The sequence below is a fragment of the Amphiura filiformis genome, chromosome 9 (assembly GCF_039555335.1).
Source record: "Amphiura filiformis chromosome 9, Afil_fr2py, whole genome shotgun sequence".
Classification (NCBI taxonomy): domain Eukaryota; kingdom Metazoa; phylum Echinodermata; class Ophiuroidea; order Amphilepidida; family Amphiuridae; genus Amphiura; species Amphiura filiformis.
This window is the reverse complement of record NC_092636.1, coordinates 56,637,879-56,656,398: the sequence shown is the minus strand read 5'-3', so window position 1 is coordinate 56,656,398 and position 18,520 is coordinate 56,637,879. Positions and strand designations below refer to the sequence as shown.

At 36.1% G+C, this 18,520-nt stretch overlaps 1 protein-coding gene across 1 annotated transcript in view; it reads left to right on the top strand.

Annotated features, from left to right (window-relative positions):
• Positions 1-18,520, top strand: part of LOC140161212 (basement membrane-specific heparan sulfate proteoglycan core protein-like) — a 204,387-nt gene that overhangs the window by 174,062 nt on the left and 11,805 nt on the right. Inside the window, exons 46-68 of the mRNA XM_072184664.1 lie at positions 601-775; positions 1,123-1,395; positions 1,799-2,068; positions 2,324-2,475; positions 2,785-2,903; positions 3,169-3,325; positions 3,556-3,676; positions 3,956-4,246; positions 4,502-4,603; positions 4,752-4,934; positions 5,500-5,612; positions 6,091-6,238; positions 6,519-6,681; positions 7,436-7,471; positions 8,900-8,997; positions 9,277-9,543; positions 9,982-10,242; positions 10,730-10,843; positions 11,052-11,384; positions 11,733-11,951; positions 12,107-12,205; positions 13,456-13,518; positions 17,623-17,844. Coding sequence (XP_072040765.1) covers positions 601-775; positions 1,123-1,395; positions 1,799-2,068; positions 2,324-2,475; positions 2,785-2,903; positions 3,169-3,325; positions 3,556-3,676; positions 3,956-4,246; positions 4,502-4,603; positions 4,752-4,934; positions 5,500-5,612; positions 6,091-6,238; positions 6,519-6,681; positions 7,436-7,471; positions 8,900-8,997; positions 9,277-9,543; positions 9,982-10,242; positions 10,730-10,843; positions 11,052-11,384; positions 11,733-11,951; positions 12,107-12,205; positions 13,456-13,518; positions 17,623-17,844 — 3,979 coding nt within the window. The remainder of the gene's footprint in view (positions 1-600; positions 776-1,122; positions 1,396-1,798; positions 2,069-2,323; positions 2,476-2,784; positions 2,904-3,168; positions 3,326-3,555; positions 3,677-3,955; positions 4,247-4,501; positions 4,604-4,751; positions 4,935-5,499; positions 5,613-6,090; positions 6,239-6,518; positions 6,682-7,435; positions 7,472-8,899; positions 8,998-9,276; positions 9,544-9,981; positions 10,243-10,729; positions 10,844-11,051; positions 11,385-11,732; positions 11,952-12,106; positions 12,206-13,455; positions 13,519-17,622; positions 17,845-18,520) is intronic.

The window sequence follows — 18,520 nt, the reverse complement described above, 5'->3', positions numbered from 1 at the left end:
AGTTCATATTATATTAATTACCATAAGTTTAATATTATTTTATCATCATCACCAATTCACCTTACAAATCATTATCATGCTACAATCATACCTTTGAGAAATAAATAACAAAGTATCCCTTCATTGCATTATGTTATATATCATCAAAATGGAATGGCTGTTTGAAGTTTTATCCGGAAGCAGTAAGTAGCTCCAAGAGGTGGTTGTTAAGCTCAATTGCAGTGTGGGTCATCTGATTGGGAAAAAAGAAAGAAAACAAAGCAAAACAAATAAACATGCTTAATTTATACTCCAGTAATTTATTCAAAGCTGACATATATTACCAGAATCGGTTTTGTTGTTGCTTTATGCCTTGGTGTTTCTAGACAATATTTGCTTTTATTTTATGGTTTGATTCCTGTAGCAGTGATGCAGCTAGTGTGAAGTGTTTAGCTTTATTGTACAAAACAGGTTTGTTTCTATTTTTGTGTATATTATCAAATCATTAATGCTCTGCTGTGGTATGTATACAAAGAAATTTGACATCATTCCATCCATTTTTGAATAGTATGTATCCAACTGATTTTTAATCTGGTTATTGTTTGTTATGATCCTTTTCAGGTTGCCTATGTGGTGTCATGGACCAAACAAGGCAGTATGCTGCCACCAGGTGCTACTGATTTCATGGGTATCCTCACCATTCCTAATGTCAGACTAGAAGACAGTGGCAGATATGTGTGTACCGGATCTAACATGCACGAGATTGACAGAGGATATGCTACACTTACTGTAACAAGTACGTAATTCAGGGGTGTTCTTGTTCTTGTATTTTGTCCTTTAATAATGTGATGAATGTCACTGTTTTACCCATATTATTAGTACAAATTTTAACTGTAGAAAAAAGCAAGTAGAAAAAACACTCACATGAAATTTTCGTGGCTCATCCGAGCATCACTTCTTCTGTTGATTGATTGATTGATTGATTGATTGATTGACTGTTTTGTCCATTTGCCTTGTTATTTTAAAACTCACCAACTCACCAAAGTTGTTACAAAATTGTCACTAATTATACAAGAGACAAAGTTGACCATGTTTATTAGTTCAAGAATAATTTGATGTATTATGTTTGTTCATTCCTTGTAGCATCATCCCAACTACCAACTGTAAGAATTGAGCCTCGCTTCCAGACAATCACAGAGGGTGACCCTATTGAATTCCGCTGCATAGCATCAGGATCTCCACAACCTGAACTACGTTGGTCTGGAGGCCAGGGTGGCGTCATCAGTCCAGACAGCTCGTTTGTTGATGGCTACTTCCGTATTCCTTCAGCGAAAAGATCGGATGAAGCAGAGTATTTCTGTGAAGCTAGCAATGAGGCTGGAACTGTACAAGTCCGTACCGTTCTCTATGTCACTGGTAAGTAGCATGTAAAATTATCACAAGTATTTATATAGAGAGGAACATAATGAGTCAGATAGATTGAGCTGAATAGAAATTGATGATAATATACAACATGCTATGCTTTTCTCTATAAGGGAATAGATTGATCCACATTTCATCACCATGCATAGGAAAACTTCATTTTTGGAGAAGATAAGCAAAATTTCGCACAAATATAGCAACATTATCTACAATTTCTTTCAAATTTCTTTATTTGGGAAAGCAAAATGTCCTTCCAAATGTTAACATATCCTGAAGAGAGAGCATCATTGATTGCAGACTTAATCCAGCCAAGTTCATATCTTAATATAGTGCTATTTATCATGTTAACAGTGTTGTAAGGCATTAACTGTTTATTTGTATCCTTTTTGACCTACAGCATCAAAAACACCCAAGGTTTCCGTTGACCCAGCAGTCATCTCCATCAAAGAAGGTGAGAGGGCAATCTTCTACTGTGCAGCCACCGGTGACCCAACACCAGAGATCACATGGACCAGGGAAAATGGTACCCTCCCATCAAAAGCTCGCTTTGAGAATGGTTATCTTCTGATTTCCAATGTGGACTACAGAGACATTGGAGAGTATAGGTGTACTGGTGTCAATTCGCTAGGATCATCTTACGTTACCGCACAACTCTTGGTTGATCAAGGTACGTTCAAATTTTGTATTGGAATGAAGGATAGAAAATGAAGTAAAGAAAATAAATGGTTCTTCTTAAACTCCTGATTTTCAACCCTTGACACTGTCTGCACTCGACAACTTTTCAATTCATAATCATAATATTGCATAACTGATCAACCAATAAAGTATTAATTTGTGAGAAATGTCATTCAGTATGTGTATTGTTAGTATTAATTTCTGTTGAAGTTTATACAGTATGTATACTTTTTTGCTTAAATTGCAGACAGCAGACGAGCACCCACAGCCCGTATTGAACCAGAACAAATCACTGTAGCTGATGGATCCTCTCAAGTGTTGTCATGCATTGTGACTGGTGTACCTACCCCCACTGTAGAATGGAGTCGTCGTAGCGGAGAACTCACATCCAATCACAGGGTATGTGAGCAAGATAATTGCATCAATTCAAATTATTTCATGTACTTTCATAGGAAATTTTGCTGAGATGAAATTCTGTAACAGAAGTATAAAAAAAGTAAATTTTTGGACACTTAACGATTTTGTTGATATCTGTTCATGGATTTGATGATGTAGACTCATTCAGTAGCTATACAAATCCAAAGACTTAAATCTGTCCACAGAATACCACAGAAAATATAGTGATATTTTTCTTTTGTAGCTGACCTTTTTTGAGTTCAATGCATATAACAACTTTCGACATTTTATAATTTTGTTCTCTTTACATAGGTATCTGGAAACCGTCTAACAATCCTGTCAGCGTCAGATATTGATAGAGATATGTACCAGTGTACAGCATCAAATGTTGTTGGCAAATATACTGCTATGGCATTTGTGGATATCGAACGGAAGTAGTATTATTTGAACATTGTTCATTAGATAAGTTCTTTACATCTCTTGTAGTAGCAATTTCATCAGAATTATGAATTATTTTACTGATATCTGAACCATCTGGAAGAACATAGGATTGCTTGGAACAACTGAGAATAGTGGTTGCCATGCCAACCCCAGCCATATTGTTTTAATTTTAACCCTAATTGTAAACCTAACCCTAGTCCTAATCTTAACCCTAAAATCTAATTTGTATATTTTGTCCACTTTTGATTTTGTAGGTCGTGAGCTTCCAGCCATCACCATCTACCCAGAAGAAGATGCCGTCCTGCGTGAAGGCAATGACCTACAATTACAATGTCGTGTTACTGGAGGGATTCCAACACCACAGGTGTCATGGGGAAGAGGAGGGGATGTTCCCTTCTCAGGAGAAACAGTGGTAAGAAAATTTCATTTGAAATCCACACTGTGGAAGATTTAGCTGATGTCTTTGTCAGAGGGAGTATGGGTTTCTAAAATCAGACCTCTTCCTATATATCTGTCTTGTCTTTTTCACCTGTTTTGAAGTAACTTCAAATCAGCACCTTTGTTGGATGATAAGTTGCATGTTATATATGTAAATCATCTTTGTTTTCATCCGGCATTCAATGTGTGTGTTTTCACTTTCAGGAGGAACGTAATGGTTACCTTACCTTGACTAGAGTGACTTCAGCAGAACAAGGGTTGTACATCTGTACAGCAACTAATGAATATGGTACCGTCCAGGCTACTGTCACAGTCAGAGTAGCAGGTAAGTATTTGTCTTCATTTTTTTATATTGAATATTGCAATTTGCGCATGCATTTGCAGGGAGAAACTTATTTTGGGAGCAAGATGGCTGATCTGTGTAAAGGGTCAATAGGTAAAAAAAAAATCAGAATTCTGAGGACTTGGTGTGGTATTTGGTATTTATTCCATAGATCAGTTGTTTATTCAATAGATCACTAGATAATATGTATGAGCATTCCAATGTGGTCCTTTGACTCATTATGCAAAGATTAATCAAACATGTACTTTTGTTGTGTTCCAGGTCTCCCAGATGTAGCACTCACTCCTGCCAGCCCAGCAGAGTTCCGTGTCGGAGACACTGCCGTCCTGGAATGCGTCGCTACTGGTGAACCCACACCATATTCTGTCACCTGGATGAGAATGGGTGAAGACAAGCAAGCAATGAGTCTACCAGGCAATGTACAACAGGAGGCACTCAGCAATGGCAACGCCATGCTCACCATCTATGATATACAGAAATCGGATGAAGGGTACTACATGTGCAGGGCTGAGAACACAGCTGGAATGGTAGAGAAGGAATTGGTAGTGTATGGTAAGTTGATGTGAAACATAATCATTGCACAAATTTTATGTTATACTTAACTTTATAATAAACTGTTGGAAATATTTTTCAGTTTGCTGTGTCAAATGTAATTGAAGGTGGCAGAAAGAAGAATAAAAGAATAGTTACCTATTAAATAATGTCACAAAGGATGTTTTCCATGGGGAAATATATGCCTCACTTCACAATGTACTCCATCTTGTAAATCACAAAGTCATTGTCCTATTTGTGTTTCCTCTTACACAGTTATTGAGCAGACCAACCCAGGACCACCATCCATCCAAGTAACACCTCCTGAGCTCCAGGTTGTAGAAGGAGAATCGGCACAATTTTCTTGCTCATCACCAGGTACGTAAAAGTATTCAATTGTTAGATTTGTAGCTGCATTGTTTGCAAAGACTAAAAGAGGAAAGTTTCCTAAAATTGCTAATTATTAAATAATTCTTAATAACATACTGACTATTATTAATTAACTCATGTTTTGAACACTGTACAGGAACAGAACCAGGTTACACTGTAACATGGCGTCGTGTTGGCCGTATGATGCCCTCACAGGTGGGAGTCTCCGATGGTGTCTTGTACTTCCCAGCTACTAGGTCTGATTACTCGGGACAATACTATTGTATCGTTGGAAACCAGTATGGCTTTGAGCAGGATATTGTCACATTGTTAGTGCTAGGTAAGGAATCATATAATAGGAAAATTTCTATATTTGTTACATGTTGATAATTGAACTTTGAAAGGTACATTGCTGATTTCTACAGAAATTTAAAAAATCAAACCATGACTTTCTTTCACGATGCTCCGGGGAGTACTTAGTACAAATGATCATGCATGGATGTGCCGCAAACAAGGGTCCAATTTTTGGCTATTTGGTATATCTGTGACTCCCTTTTCTAGGCCAATTTTGGTAAATGGATGGGATTGAAAAATATCCCAATTTAACCTAACTGTTGCCCAAAATTTATGAACTTTGCCCACCAAAACATTGGGTGAAAGCTGTAAAAACTTCTGCAACTTCTGTGTTAATTTATGCTGAAAAGTTTGACCTTTGATATAGCGATGGATCCTAATTTCTTGGGAGAATGGGGGCAGCGATGGGCCCACTTTTAACTTTTTAGCAGCACCTCCCTACCCAAACTAAATTTGAGTGACCCCCATAAAACTAATTGGTTTAAATAAAAAAAAAACAATTATTGTAAGAAGCATATTTTAGTAACAGTCTTTGTCTTGTTTGTTAACAGTTGCACCTCGTCCAACTGCATCACCAACCAATCAAGTGATCAAGGCAGGTGATGTGATTCGTATCTCATGTATGGCTGATGGATCACAACCAATGGACTATGAATGGAGCAAGGTATGCACTCTGCCCTCACATGTAAACTTCAGTACCTGTCAATAGATAACAAATGAGATGTTGCCATTTAATCCCATGAGAACTACCTGCCGATTGGCTAAAAAGAAAGAAGTTTTCATTATTGTTTGGCCCAATCAACAACATTGTTAGACTAATTTCACCATGCAAAAAAAATGGGTGAATTATTTGCAAAGCTTCATTATGATTGGTGATTAAAGTGAAAATATCATGCAATTGACCAATCATAGGCAATGTTGGATCGGCAGGTAGTGTTCGGGGGTTAACTTAGGAGGTTTTTTTAATCAGTCTGCTCCTAAAGAGCAAATTAATGTAGTATCTACAAGTAAATTACAAAGCATTTTCACTTTTCACTCATTAGTTACTTTACTTTTGTCTTCTTTTTCTTTTTTTTCCAAAAACTTTAAAAACATTAAAGTTAAACAGTTCAGTCATAAAATATAATTTTCTTCCGTTTCAGGTTGGAGGACCTCTACCACCCACAGCTACAGATGTAAATGGTATGTTGCAAATTACTGTGGCAACAGCAGCCGACGCTGGAGAATACCGCTGTTTAGCTCGCAATTCTGCCGGAACAAGGGAAGCTTATGCAACTGTAGAAGTACAAAGTAAGTATGATGAAGTCCAGACACCTTGGTAAAATATCATAGGAAAAAAACTTTTCAGGAAATTTCCTGAATTCCGGAAATTGAGATATAAAAAATTGTCATTCTTCCTGGTTACAGCTCGCCATTGAGTCAAAGAAAATAAGCACCTTATTTCAAAGAAGCCTGTTCCAAGATGTACAAAACCGTGCAATTGTAGATCTCAACCTCACCTTTGACACCAACAATCCTTGCGAATATAAGACTAATCGTAAAATGTCAAATCTTGTATTTTCTTTTGCAGTACCACCCACTGTGACCGTGTTCCCTGAACGTGAGACTCGTGCCACAGGAGGCTCTGTTGAATTCTTGTGCACCGCTACAGGAAGCCCACCACCACAAATTATTTGGGAGAGAGAAAGGCGGAACCTCCCAGTGCAACACAGCATTCAAAGTGGCGTACTAAGGTAATATCGATAGTAGTATGATAGATCAGCAATTTTGTATATTTTAGAACAGCTGTAAGATGCTAAATAACTTACATTTGGTATAAGTCAGCATGAGCGAATGAAGTAGTTTATTGTTTATAGCGTGAACTGTTTTGTTATTCTAGATTTAGGGTATGATTCAATAGATATTCATGAAAAAAGCTTATTTCCAAACTTTCAATTGATTTGGACATTGACTTTGTGCATTAGAATAATAATAATGCATGACTGAATCTGCAAGATAGATTATGTACACAAAAATTATGTAGTCCTAGGTTTCTGATGGTGTCATAAAATATCACATTTTTCGGGGGAAATGATGCTATGGATCATGAAACACATAATTAAATGATATAAATAAGTCAGAAGTAGCCTACCCTTGATTTGAAGATTAGACGTAATTTTGTGGAGAGCATAATAAATAAAAGTGTCTATCCAAATAATGCAGGAATCTTATTTGTATTGATGCATTAATTATTCTGTGATTTTGGACACAGTTTTGTAATAGCATCTCCATCATAAAGTTAATGATATTGTTTAATTTAAAACAAATACATGCAGTCAGCATAACACGGATAAAAAGGTGGTAATAATAAGGTAAAATTAATTCTAAATTTTGAAACTTTCTTCTTGAGATTTGTACAAAAGTGGCAGGCATTCTAGATATATATGTGTACATAGTATTTGCATGTTAAATTGTGCATGTTTGTTTGATGTTTTGTTGATTGGGCAGCCGAGATAACATAAACCATGACGTTATGATCCTAAGGTAATAAACCAGCCCAATCTGTATATCATGGCTATCTCCACAATTATACTACTAAAGGCTGACATCACTTTGCATACAGATATCTCTTTTGTTTTTGTAAATGTCAACCCTTTGCAGGCATTGAGGAGATAGCATTATTTAATGACAGATTTAAGATTAACATTAATGGCTAAAATGAAACACAAATTAACACAATGTTACAGAAAATGGACAACTTTTGAATGACTATAACCCTGTGAATCTCTCTTAATCCTATTTGGAATCAAATTAGGCTATTCCAGTTGAAATCCATACACCCTATGGAAGACATGGCCTTAATCTCCCACACTGTGAGTGTAGATTTCAAATTTCATTCAGGTAAGATAGGTGTGGAAGATTGAGGTCATGTCTTACACAGGGGATGTATAGATTTCAACTGGAATAGCCCAGCTAGTCATATCAAATATATGGCATAGACAATATAACGGTTATTTTTACCAATGAAGATATTGTAAATTATACCTCAATAAATCCAATCCAAGGAAATATTTGATACTCAATTTTTGGTTTCTTTGAGGAGTTGATATTACAGGTGTTTATTAAAAGTTGTTCGTTTTCACACTGGCAAATAAAATAATGATAATAGAATAATATTTAATCAACAAATTTGCACACAATATTTATGAGAATTGCACATGCGCTTCTTTACCGCACATTTTTCAATTGAGGTCTTGAAATGAAAAGGGAGGAATGACCTGTTTCTGGGTGTACATGGTTGAATATTTGTAACAGTAATGATGCACTCATTTGGTGATAGCTTATTTTCACTTAGCATGGATTTTGTCATGGTAAACATAGATAAATGTGTGGTATTTTGGTGGGGTTTATAAGCTTTGCACATGTTCAGAAGGGACTATTTGGTGATGAGGCTTTGTGGGTGACAGTTTGGGCAGATGGGTGTCTTTGGTGGTTGATTTTGCATGTTTTTGTTTCTGATTTTGTTCAATTTTTCTCTTCTTTGTTTTTCTTTGTTATTTATATTATATACTCTATGACCTCTTCCATAGCGTAAATCAATTTGGAATTATTGAAAAAAAAAACCATTCATAACTTTACATTAATGTTTCATTTTTTGTCTAATGTAACTTTTTGAACTTATATACTTTTCAACTTTTGCTGTTCCTTACATGAAACTTTAAAACAATTTAAAAATCATCTTACAATATTGCCATCTATATATGTATGTTACTTTCTTCTACAACAAAATAATAATAATAAAATAACAACAACATTTCTGGCGTAATAGTATTCTCTCTGTTAATTCAAAGTGTTTTAGAAGTGGTTTATGGAACCCAAGTCATATATAATTTATTCGGTGTCCTTAGTATCAGATGCCTACATCAAACTATACAGTTGAAAAACTTACATATTTAATTTTTTCTGCTATAGTATCAGCAACCTGCAGCGTGGAGATGACGGTAGATATATCTGCACAGCAATTAATGAAGCAGGCACTACCAAAGCTTATGCCAGGCTTCTGCTACATGGTATGTTCATTTTGAAGTTATATTTAAACAATAGTTCTGAAACTGAATGTGATTGGGTTGTTCGATTTGAAATCCATACATGTCCTATGGAAGACATGTCCTTACTCACCTTCACAGTTGATTTACAATCTACATTCTCTGTGTTGGAGATTAAAGTCATATCTTCCATAGGGGGTGTATGGATTTCAACTGGAATAGCCCATTTTTTTATTTGATCTAATCATCATCAATTTTAATAATCTTCATAATAATCTTGTTATTTTGTTATTTCCACAACAGCTGCCCCATCTGTGTCCATTATGGTCCACACAGTCATCCAGTACGTACCAGTCGGTGGATCTGTAACCTTTGACTGCCATGCTGAAGGAGACCCACCACCGGTGGTTAGCTGGGTCAAGGTTGATGGAGAACTCCCCATTACAGCCTCTCGTAGTGGTAATTTGCTGACCATCCCTACAGTACAGCTTACAGATGCAGGAACATACCGTTGCACAGCTACAAATGTTGTTGGCTCACAGCAGTCTCAAGTTATCCTCTTTGTACAATGTAAGTGTTTTAATGTGCTATTCTAATTAAAATCTACACTCCCCCGTGGAAGATGTTAGAAATATATTCCATAGGGGGAGTATTAATATGAAGTGGAATGGACACATTAGACAGCTCCATTGAATTTCATACACCCTCTGAGAAAGATTCAACCTCAGTCTTCCACAGAGGGCAGGTGATTTTCAAATAGAATTGTTAATGTGCTAATCCCATTCGAAATTTGTGCTCCCTGTGGAAGATATTTACCAAATCTTCCATAGGGAGTGTGGACTTTAAATTGATTAACCTAATTATTGTGTGAAAGTGCTTTACCGTAAAATCCTAGAGGTGGCCTCACATACAACACTCATCCCTAACACTCTTCCCTAAGAGAAACCCTGTCAGTATGCAAATAAAAACAAAATTATAATTTCATTTCTCTCCTTCCAATTCTTCCAGATGCACCTCAAATCACCATCCAACCATCAACACGTACTGCTCAAATTGGTTCACTTGTTGAATTCACCTGCCTGGCTACTGGTTCACCTGTACCTGAGATCTTCTGGTATAAGCAGGAAGGTGAATTGCCTCCTAACTTCCAGATTCAGGATGGTGTATTGACATTGTATAATATCAAGAGGGAAGATTCTGGTACATATGTATGTGCTGCTACTAATGATGGAGGAACGACTGAATACACAACAGAACTGTTTGTGGGAGGTGAGTTATAGACGATGTTCATTATGATGTTGTTTACAAGATATTGGCCTGTTACCAGCAAGCAATGGTGTATTCCAGATAAAATCTATGCATACCCCCATGGAAGACAGGACCTTACTCTACAACACAGAGAGAGTGCATTTCAAATGGTTGTTACCTGACCTGAATGGTTGACTCCATCTGAAATCTATACCCCTTGTTTGGGAGATTCAAGTCATGTCTTCCACAAGGGTATATGGATTTCAACTGGAATAGCACATGGCTTGTGATGCCCAAGTAAATGGATAGAGGGGAAATGAACTTAATTCATATACCTCAACACAAAAAAGTGGGTTTACTTAATTAACAGGGGCATGTTTAGACGATACCACCCATTTTATATTTTACTTAAATTTCTTCTTCCCAAAAGCTTCGAAAAATTATGTCAATCGTTACATTTCTATGTGTTTTCATTACAATTAGTGCTTATTTGATGTTTTCTTTTCAGAGCTTGTACCTTACTTCACTCAGATGCCAACCTCTTACATTGCCTACAGAGGTCTCAGGACTGCACACAAATACTTTGATATCAGACTCTCATTTAAACCAGAAAGCTCAGAAGGTAAGATCAAAGTCCCAAATCACCATTTGGTATATCTAAGCCAATCTTGGTATTTGGGGATTGTATTTCATCAAAAGTTAAGATGTAACATTCTATTAATTGTGGTTTTTCTAAATATTTTTCTATACCATGATCGGTATGCTAAAGCAACAACTCTCTACCAATCACATATGCCCTTAGATAACCCATATGTATCCTTTTTCCCCAGGTCTCATCTTGTACAATGGACAGAAGACCACAGGCGGAGGTGACTTCCTGGCATTTGGCATGGCGCAAGGCTATGCTCAATTCCGTTTTGACCTTGGTGGAGGTGTCGCTGTCATCAATAGCACAGAACGTCTTGATTTGGGCACATGGCACACAGTAACCATCGTACGTAATATGACCTATGCCTACATGGATGTGGATGATCTGCCCAGAGTTGATGGTTATGCTCCTAGTGGCTTCTCTGGTTTGGAATTGATACAGAATTTGTATCTTGGTGGCGTTGAGAAGTTTGATACTGTACCTACTGTTGCTGGATTCAGAACTGGATTTATTGGTAAGATATACTCTTTTATACTCAAATTTCTCGGCCATATACTGCGTCTTGAAGACGACAAGCCTGTGAAAGAACGAACCTTTATATTCCACCCCACGCACACAGTATGTCCAGCATCTCCTGAGAGATACTGAAGGGATGCTGCAGCCAAACAAAATTGTTTCGCTTGCCCAAGATCGCAATAGTGGCCGACTGATGATGATGATGATGATGATGATACTCTTTTATAAAACATGAGAATTAAGGTATAATTGTTTCCGAGTTAATACTTTCCTTTTTATTATATCCCATTTTGATTCTCTGAAACTCATCCAAATTCCTCAATTTCATTTTGTATGATCTTCTCAGGTTGTGTGAGTCAGTTGGTAATTGATGGACGTGAGTATTATCTTGGTGGAGAGGCAATGTCAATTGTCGGAGTTGACAGTTGCCCAACTTGTGAAGAAAACCCATGTGCCAATGGTGGAGTGTGTCAGGAGGCTAGTACAAAATATGGATTCCAGTGTCAATGTCCTGCAGGATATGGTGGATTGACATGTGAGGATGCTGGAAGTGTATGCAGACCTGGTAAGTAGTTGGCTCAGAATTGAACATTGAGGTACACCAAAAAGTGTTAGATGACATTAATGTCATATCAATAAAAAATATATAGGGGAATTGGCTTGGCGTCATCAATGTGACTTGATGCTAACTATTGCTAAATCAACTGTACTTAATTCCAGGTATATGCGGTACAGGGTTCTGTGTTGGAGACGGTAATAATCCATACGGATTCAGATGTATTTGTCCTGTTGGAAAAACTGGATTTTACTGTGATGTCGGTGAGTACGAGCTTGACTTACTAACGTTATAAGTATATAATAATTAAACACAAGAGGGTGTTTCATACACATTTAAGACCAAATTTGTTGTTGAAATATTCCCATTTAGAAAGATATTCATTCAAACATTTAAGTTTGAAATTCATTTTATTTTGGATAATTATTGACAATATTGGACTATTCTAGTTGAAATCCATACACCTCCTATGGTAGACATGACCTTAATTTTCCGTGCAGTGAATTTCAAATGGGGTTACCTGAGTGGGTGGCTCCATTTGAAATTTACACCCCCTGTGTGGGAGATAATGGTCATGTATTCCATAGGGGGTGTGTGGATTTCAACAGGAATATCCAGTACTAAGCACCTTCCTGCCAATATATGTGCACCTTCACAAAATCTCTTTAATTCACGGCAATACTCATTAATGTAGATTTGTACCTCTTTCAATATACCAAATTTAGATTTCTTCAAGCAAAGCTGACGGTTTTCTCCTCATACCCCCGTCATAAATCAGTAATTTAGAACCCAAAAGTAGATGCATAATAGTCATTAATTCAAATCTACTTCATTTTGTTGTACCGTACGTCAGATGAAAAAAATACAGCCAGCCGGAGGAAACCAATAAAGTGATCTGCCAAAACCAAATTCATAAACATCTTTAGATTCAATGTAGATGAACCCACTGTAATAACACAGTAGTAGTCAAGATTCCTTGATCATTATGCCTACCGTCATAATAACAAAGCAAAGATTGATATTTGGATGGATGGATCCAGTCATTTTTGTGTATTTTTTTGCTGTTCCCAGTTTGCATCCAAGATAATGCTGGGTTTTTGTGTCAAATTTGGCAAAGTTTCACTAACTTAACTATTTTTTTTATCCAAAAGGGTGGTTTAGAGCAACTGGTTTTTATATAAATTATATTATGGAAGTGAAGATGATTCCTGTTTTTCTTTGAGCACCACATATGAATCTGCTTTTACAGGCAAAGTTCATTGGTGTCCATGTCATTTCATCAACCAAAACAGAATTTTTACCTTTATTTATCAAAATAGGAGGAAAATCACATTCTAATAGCCATAATTTGACACAAAAACTTTGCGTTGAGTTTCTTGGACTCATATTAAACCCCAGTAAATCTGTAGGATAAAGTAGCTCTTGCTCTCTCCGTATGATTCTTGTGAGTAGTTTACATCCACCATTTTGTTAAAGTTAACCAATCATTTTACATGCCCCCTCAATTCATCAGACGTTGACGTTACAGACTACCCAGAAGCAGGCAGCGGAGCTGGTAATATCCAGGGCGACTATGGTATTGATTCATTTTTAATTTTAATTTTTACCACCTTATAGCTTTACTTTCACTTCCTTGCCAAATCATGCACATTTTTCCTTGCTCTACTTAAGACTCATAGATGTTGATAATAGTCAGTAGCTGCTTTCTCATTCCAACTAGCTCACAGATTTGATTCCATTCACAGTTTTTTGTGTTCTCTGGTATTTTACCCTGGTGCATGGCGACCTTTCACTTTCAGAAGCCAAAGTTCATAACCTTTGTTGTGTGTTACTTACCTTTGTAACTGGTGTGTGTGGTGTTGTGATTGCTTACATATTCTTTGTATTAAATTAATCATTATGTTGTGTTGTGACCAGGTAAATAACAGAGTTGAGTACTTGTACATGAGCGATTTCAAGATATGAGCTTGCACATCTTGCTTTCTTATTTTCAAACATCCACCATTGTAAGATCCGGGATGAGCAAAATATAGAAGTATGCCTATGCAAAAGTACAAGTACTTATCTCTTTGGGTACCATGCTTAACCATGTTTACATTAAATAGGAATAACTTATAAATACAAACAAATAACATGATCATGAGTGATTTCATTACATCACTGACAACTCTTGAAATTCATTACCAATGTTAATAATAAACATTGTGTTTAATCATCATCATCACGCAGATAACTTATAGTAACATCTTGTTTTTTACCAACAAAATTAATCTCATTTTATCCTATTGATTAATATAATACCCTGTATCATACTTCATTTTTCATGCTTAACAATGTTCAATCAAACAAAGATATGTTTGATAAGTTCAGTATGTGTTTCATAACTTAATTTTCTTTAAAGAGTTTTTTGAAATAAAGGTGATTAAAATCTGCTTTACAGTGTAGCAGTGGTTTATAAGGTATACACAGAATTGGGGTCAAATGTCGTTTATAACCTTATATAAGTCTTGATACAAAAAGTACTTGTCCTGTGTATTTGTGTTGTATAAGCCTGTGTTACAGGTAGTTATGTACAGATCTCAGCATGTGTAGCAGTCTATTCTATTTTATGTATGCATGTTAATTATAAAATTGGCTATTCCAGTTGAATTTCATACACTGCCTATGACAGACACAATCTTCCACACAGGGAGTGTGAATTTAAAATGTGAGAGTGATTAAGGTCATGTCTTTTCATCGGGCGTATGAATTGCTACTTGAATAGCCTGATTATTACCTCAGGAAAGATACTGATTATATTATTATAGTTTAATAATTTAATATGGTTTGCTAGATTAAGTAAATGCGTAGAGGAAGTAGAGGAATATGTTAGTTTTACTGCAATTGTATTTTATACTATGCTTAGAAAAATTATGAAAATAATGACTTGCACACATTCCTTGGCAAAGCACCCATGCTGACCAGTTAGTACTGTTTTAGTTGCTTTTTAGCAAAATAGACTAGATTAAGTTTATAGACTAGACTAAGTTTCTAAAGCATATATTAGGATAAATGATGCTTAAAATTTCAGGTCATCCAAGAATTGTTTTGTTGTTGCAATTTGTTACATTCCTCAAGGTTTAGTTAGCAATTTGGCCTATTTTAGAATACCTTGCAAATGATAGAATAGACTAATTAGTTACTATTCCTCAAAGCTGAGTGACAAGTTTGGTTAGGAATAGATTTAGATTTGCTAGCAGCAAACACAACACAGACAGGCACGTCTGTGCAAGAATAGTGCATGTCATTTCAACATTTGAGATTAAAAACAGCTAAATACTTATAAAATATGAAGAGCTTGGTTTATCTAGAAAAAATAGACTCCATGATTATAGTGTATAGACCATAGTTCACTGTAGCCTTATAAAAGTATGATGATAATTTTCATCAATTTAGTACCATACAAGTACAGATAACTGTTAAACACTGTTTAAGTAGATGTACACCAATGGAATAATATTGCTCATTAACACTAAGATTTAACCAACAGCAGTTTTTGGACAAGTGACACAAAAGTTTTAACATTTTTGTCATAATTAACTGTTTCATGCAACATGAATCAGTGACACACCAATCAGGGATTATTGTTTGCCTTAACACAGTAATTTGTATGTGCTTACTTGTCCAAAACATTTTAACATGTGCAGTTTAGGTCTAATAAGTCCAAACAGTGATTAAACATCACACCTTGAAGGTCATTTTGGTGATGGGTACCTACTACCTAGCGAAGGGTTTCATGGTGTTGGATCATTTTTCCAAAGTTTAGAATTAAACAGAAATCTAGTCTCAATCACAGCATATTGCCTTCTTTGCACTTTTGAAATTCAGAGAAAATGCCCAGTGCAATGAAATGTGGTCTGTTTTAATGCTGTGCAGAAACTGGACTTCTGTTTGATGAAATTCTGGCAACATTTAGCATTATTTAGCATATTTAGCTGACCTACAAACTGGATATCTTTTGATTGTATAGTCAGAACAAAATATTTATTGGCTTATGTTTATTGTGCACAAGAAAACAGAATAGATTTACAATTTTGTGTACTCGGATATCATCAGACAAGCCACATCAGTGAATTTGTGGAATTAAAAAATTGGATAAAACCCACAGTTAATCTAAATGTAAAGCATTGTGCATTTCACTTGAGTCTCAGGACTTGATTAAAACTGTTCCTAAACAATCAAAAGATGCCCATCTACTGCCCAATAGTTGCCTATACTTTGTTTACTTATAATTGATGAATACTGGTATGGAATCATTAGAAATGCATGGACACAATTTGGGACAACACCTGTGCTAAGTGCATGATTGGTGCGCACTTATCTGAATTTACTTGAGTTGGGACTTTATTGACACATGCAGTAACAAAATATCCCAATTAATGTTTGCCAATTATAAGCCAAACAAAGTATATAATAGTCATCTTCTAAATTGCTTGAATCTGAACCAATTTGAAGCTTCCTGTTTCAAGTCATGATGGTCAGTGATGATTTTGTCACTCTCATCTGGTGTAGAAAGAGAAATGCAAACTTATTTGCACAAAACATGATTTGATTTTGATGTGAATTGGTCATACAGATTCAAATAATGTAGAATGCACTAACCACCTGCTTACTGTAGTGAGTTTAGCTTCATAGTGTTTTTCACCCTGTAAATATCAATGTATGGGTAAGTAAAGTTGTTATCAGAATCTCTAAGTCCAATTCTGTGTGAGGGTTACCAAACCGGCAATTTTAAAATGGGCCTTAACCACTATTTTACAAGATGGTAAATGGTTTTTGAAGATTTTCATATCTTTTGATCGTTTCCCTTCCCATAAAAAAGATGCCTATGAAACAAAGAGTGAAAAATGTGAAGGTCTTCAGTGATTTGATCCTAAATTGGATCTGAAATTGTTTGCTTTTTGCTTCCTTGTGTACAGAATATGTGAAGCAAGAGAATCATGATAATTCTGCTGATAAGCATGAACATAAACGCCAGTGATTGATTGATGGCCGCATATTTTATGTTTGTGCGTTTTGGATATTTCTTGTTATCATAATTTTATGTGATGGTAAATAGGGTTGTGCCAAAGGATTCTGATAATGACAGTAGTAGAAGCTTGAAATAGTGTAGTAACCTGCACTGTGAAGGAGCATACCTCAACAACGTACATGTTAAGCCTTAAACATATTGTCTGAGGTATGATCCAGCACATCCCTTCTGCAATAAGTTTTCTTTCAGTAAACCTTTTCTTTCCAAAATTCCAATGGAGCTGGTGAAGTATTCAGCAATACAGTTTGTTTGAGAAACAAGCAATCTTGATTTTTATAAGCCTGTTTGTGCAGTTGCAAACCATTGTGTACAGTCAGTCTACTCTGAAGTACAAAGTACCGACGCAGACGCACACATTGTGCAGACATGAAGGCACGCATACCTGCAGCAGAGACGCAGCACTGCGCACTGTTTACGTGCCCGTTGTCACTTTGTACTTCAGAGTGGACAAACTGTAATGGCTCATGTTTTTGATTAAACTTGAATTTGTCTTCATCGCTGTCAGTCTGAATGGATCTGGTGTAGAATTGTAAAAAGTAACTGTCTTCTCTGCTGTTTTTGTATTCCTTACTTGCCAGAAAATTAACACTATGTCACTTTCTTCTCCAGGTTCCCCTGTATTTGAGCCAATGTTCAATGGTGATGCCTACATCCAATATGAAGGCTTGATGACCCATCAGAGATCACTGCAAATTGCCATGATGTTTAAACCCACCTCAACTGAAAATGGTCTCATCTTGTTCAATGGTTATGCACCAAGAGGATTGGGTGACTACATTGCTATCTATGTCAAGGACAAACAATTGGTCTTCCAGTTTGACAGTGGCTCAGGTTAGTTTAGTCTGCATGTTTGTGTGTGTATCTGAATGAGTTTGTTTTTACCAGCTATGGGACTTTACTTAGTTGTGTTTTTCACCAACTAAGGACTTCCAGAAATTGGGGACATCCCCAATTAAGCTACCTATACTGCATGCTGAAAATGGCATTATTCTAACAGGGGACAGCATAGGGGCAGTATTGATGATCTCGGTTGTTGAAAGAAATCTGATTTTGAGTCCCCCATTTAGTCAAGGAAAGACCTCCTAAACTCTGCTTTTCGTTATGTGTCCCAAGTTGTCACAAAAAACAAACAGGTGTCTGTTGGTATTTTTGGATGTATGTGTGCATGTTTATTTGTTTTGAATGGTAGAAAATGGCAATTAGAGTTTTATATGCTACCACAAACACTTTTGGGTAAACAATCCTATAGATTGCTTGTGAAAAATTAACAAGCTTACAAATCAAAAAATAATTTTGTTATTGCATAAAATTTGTAACTTATATGTATATATATAAAAACAGGGAAAATCTGTTCCAACTGACCAGCAGGGAACCAAAGGATGGATCCAAAAGAATACAACAGTGTCACACTAGCAATGGACAAAATTAAAAACAGGGAAAATATGACAGCCTGAGCTGGTCTCCACTGTATTGAGAGCAGGTGTCTTATTTTATCCCTTGAGAAATG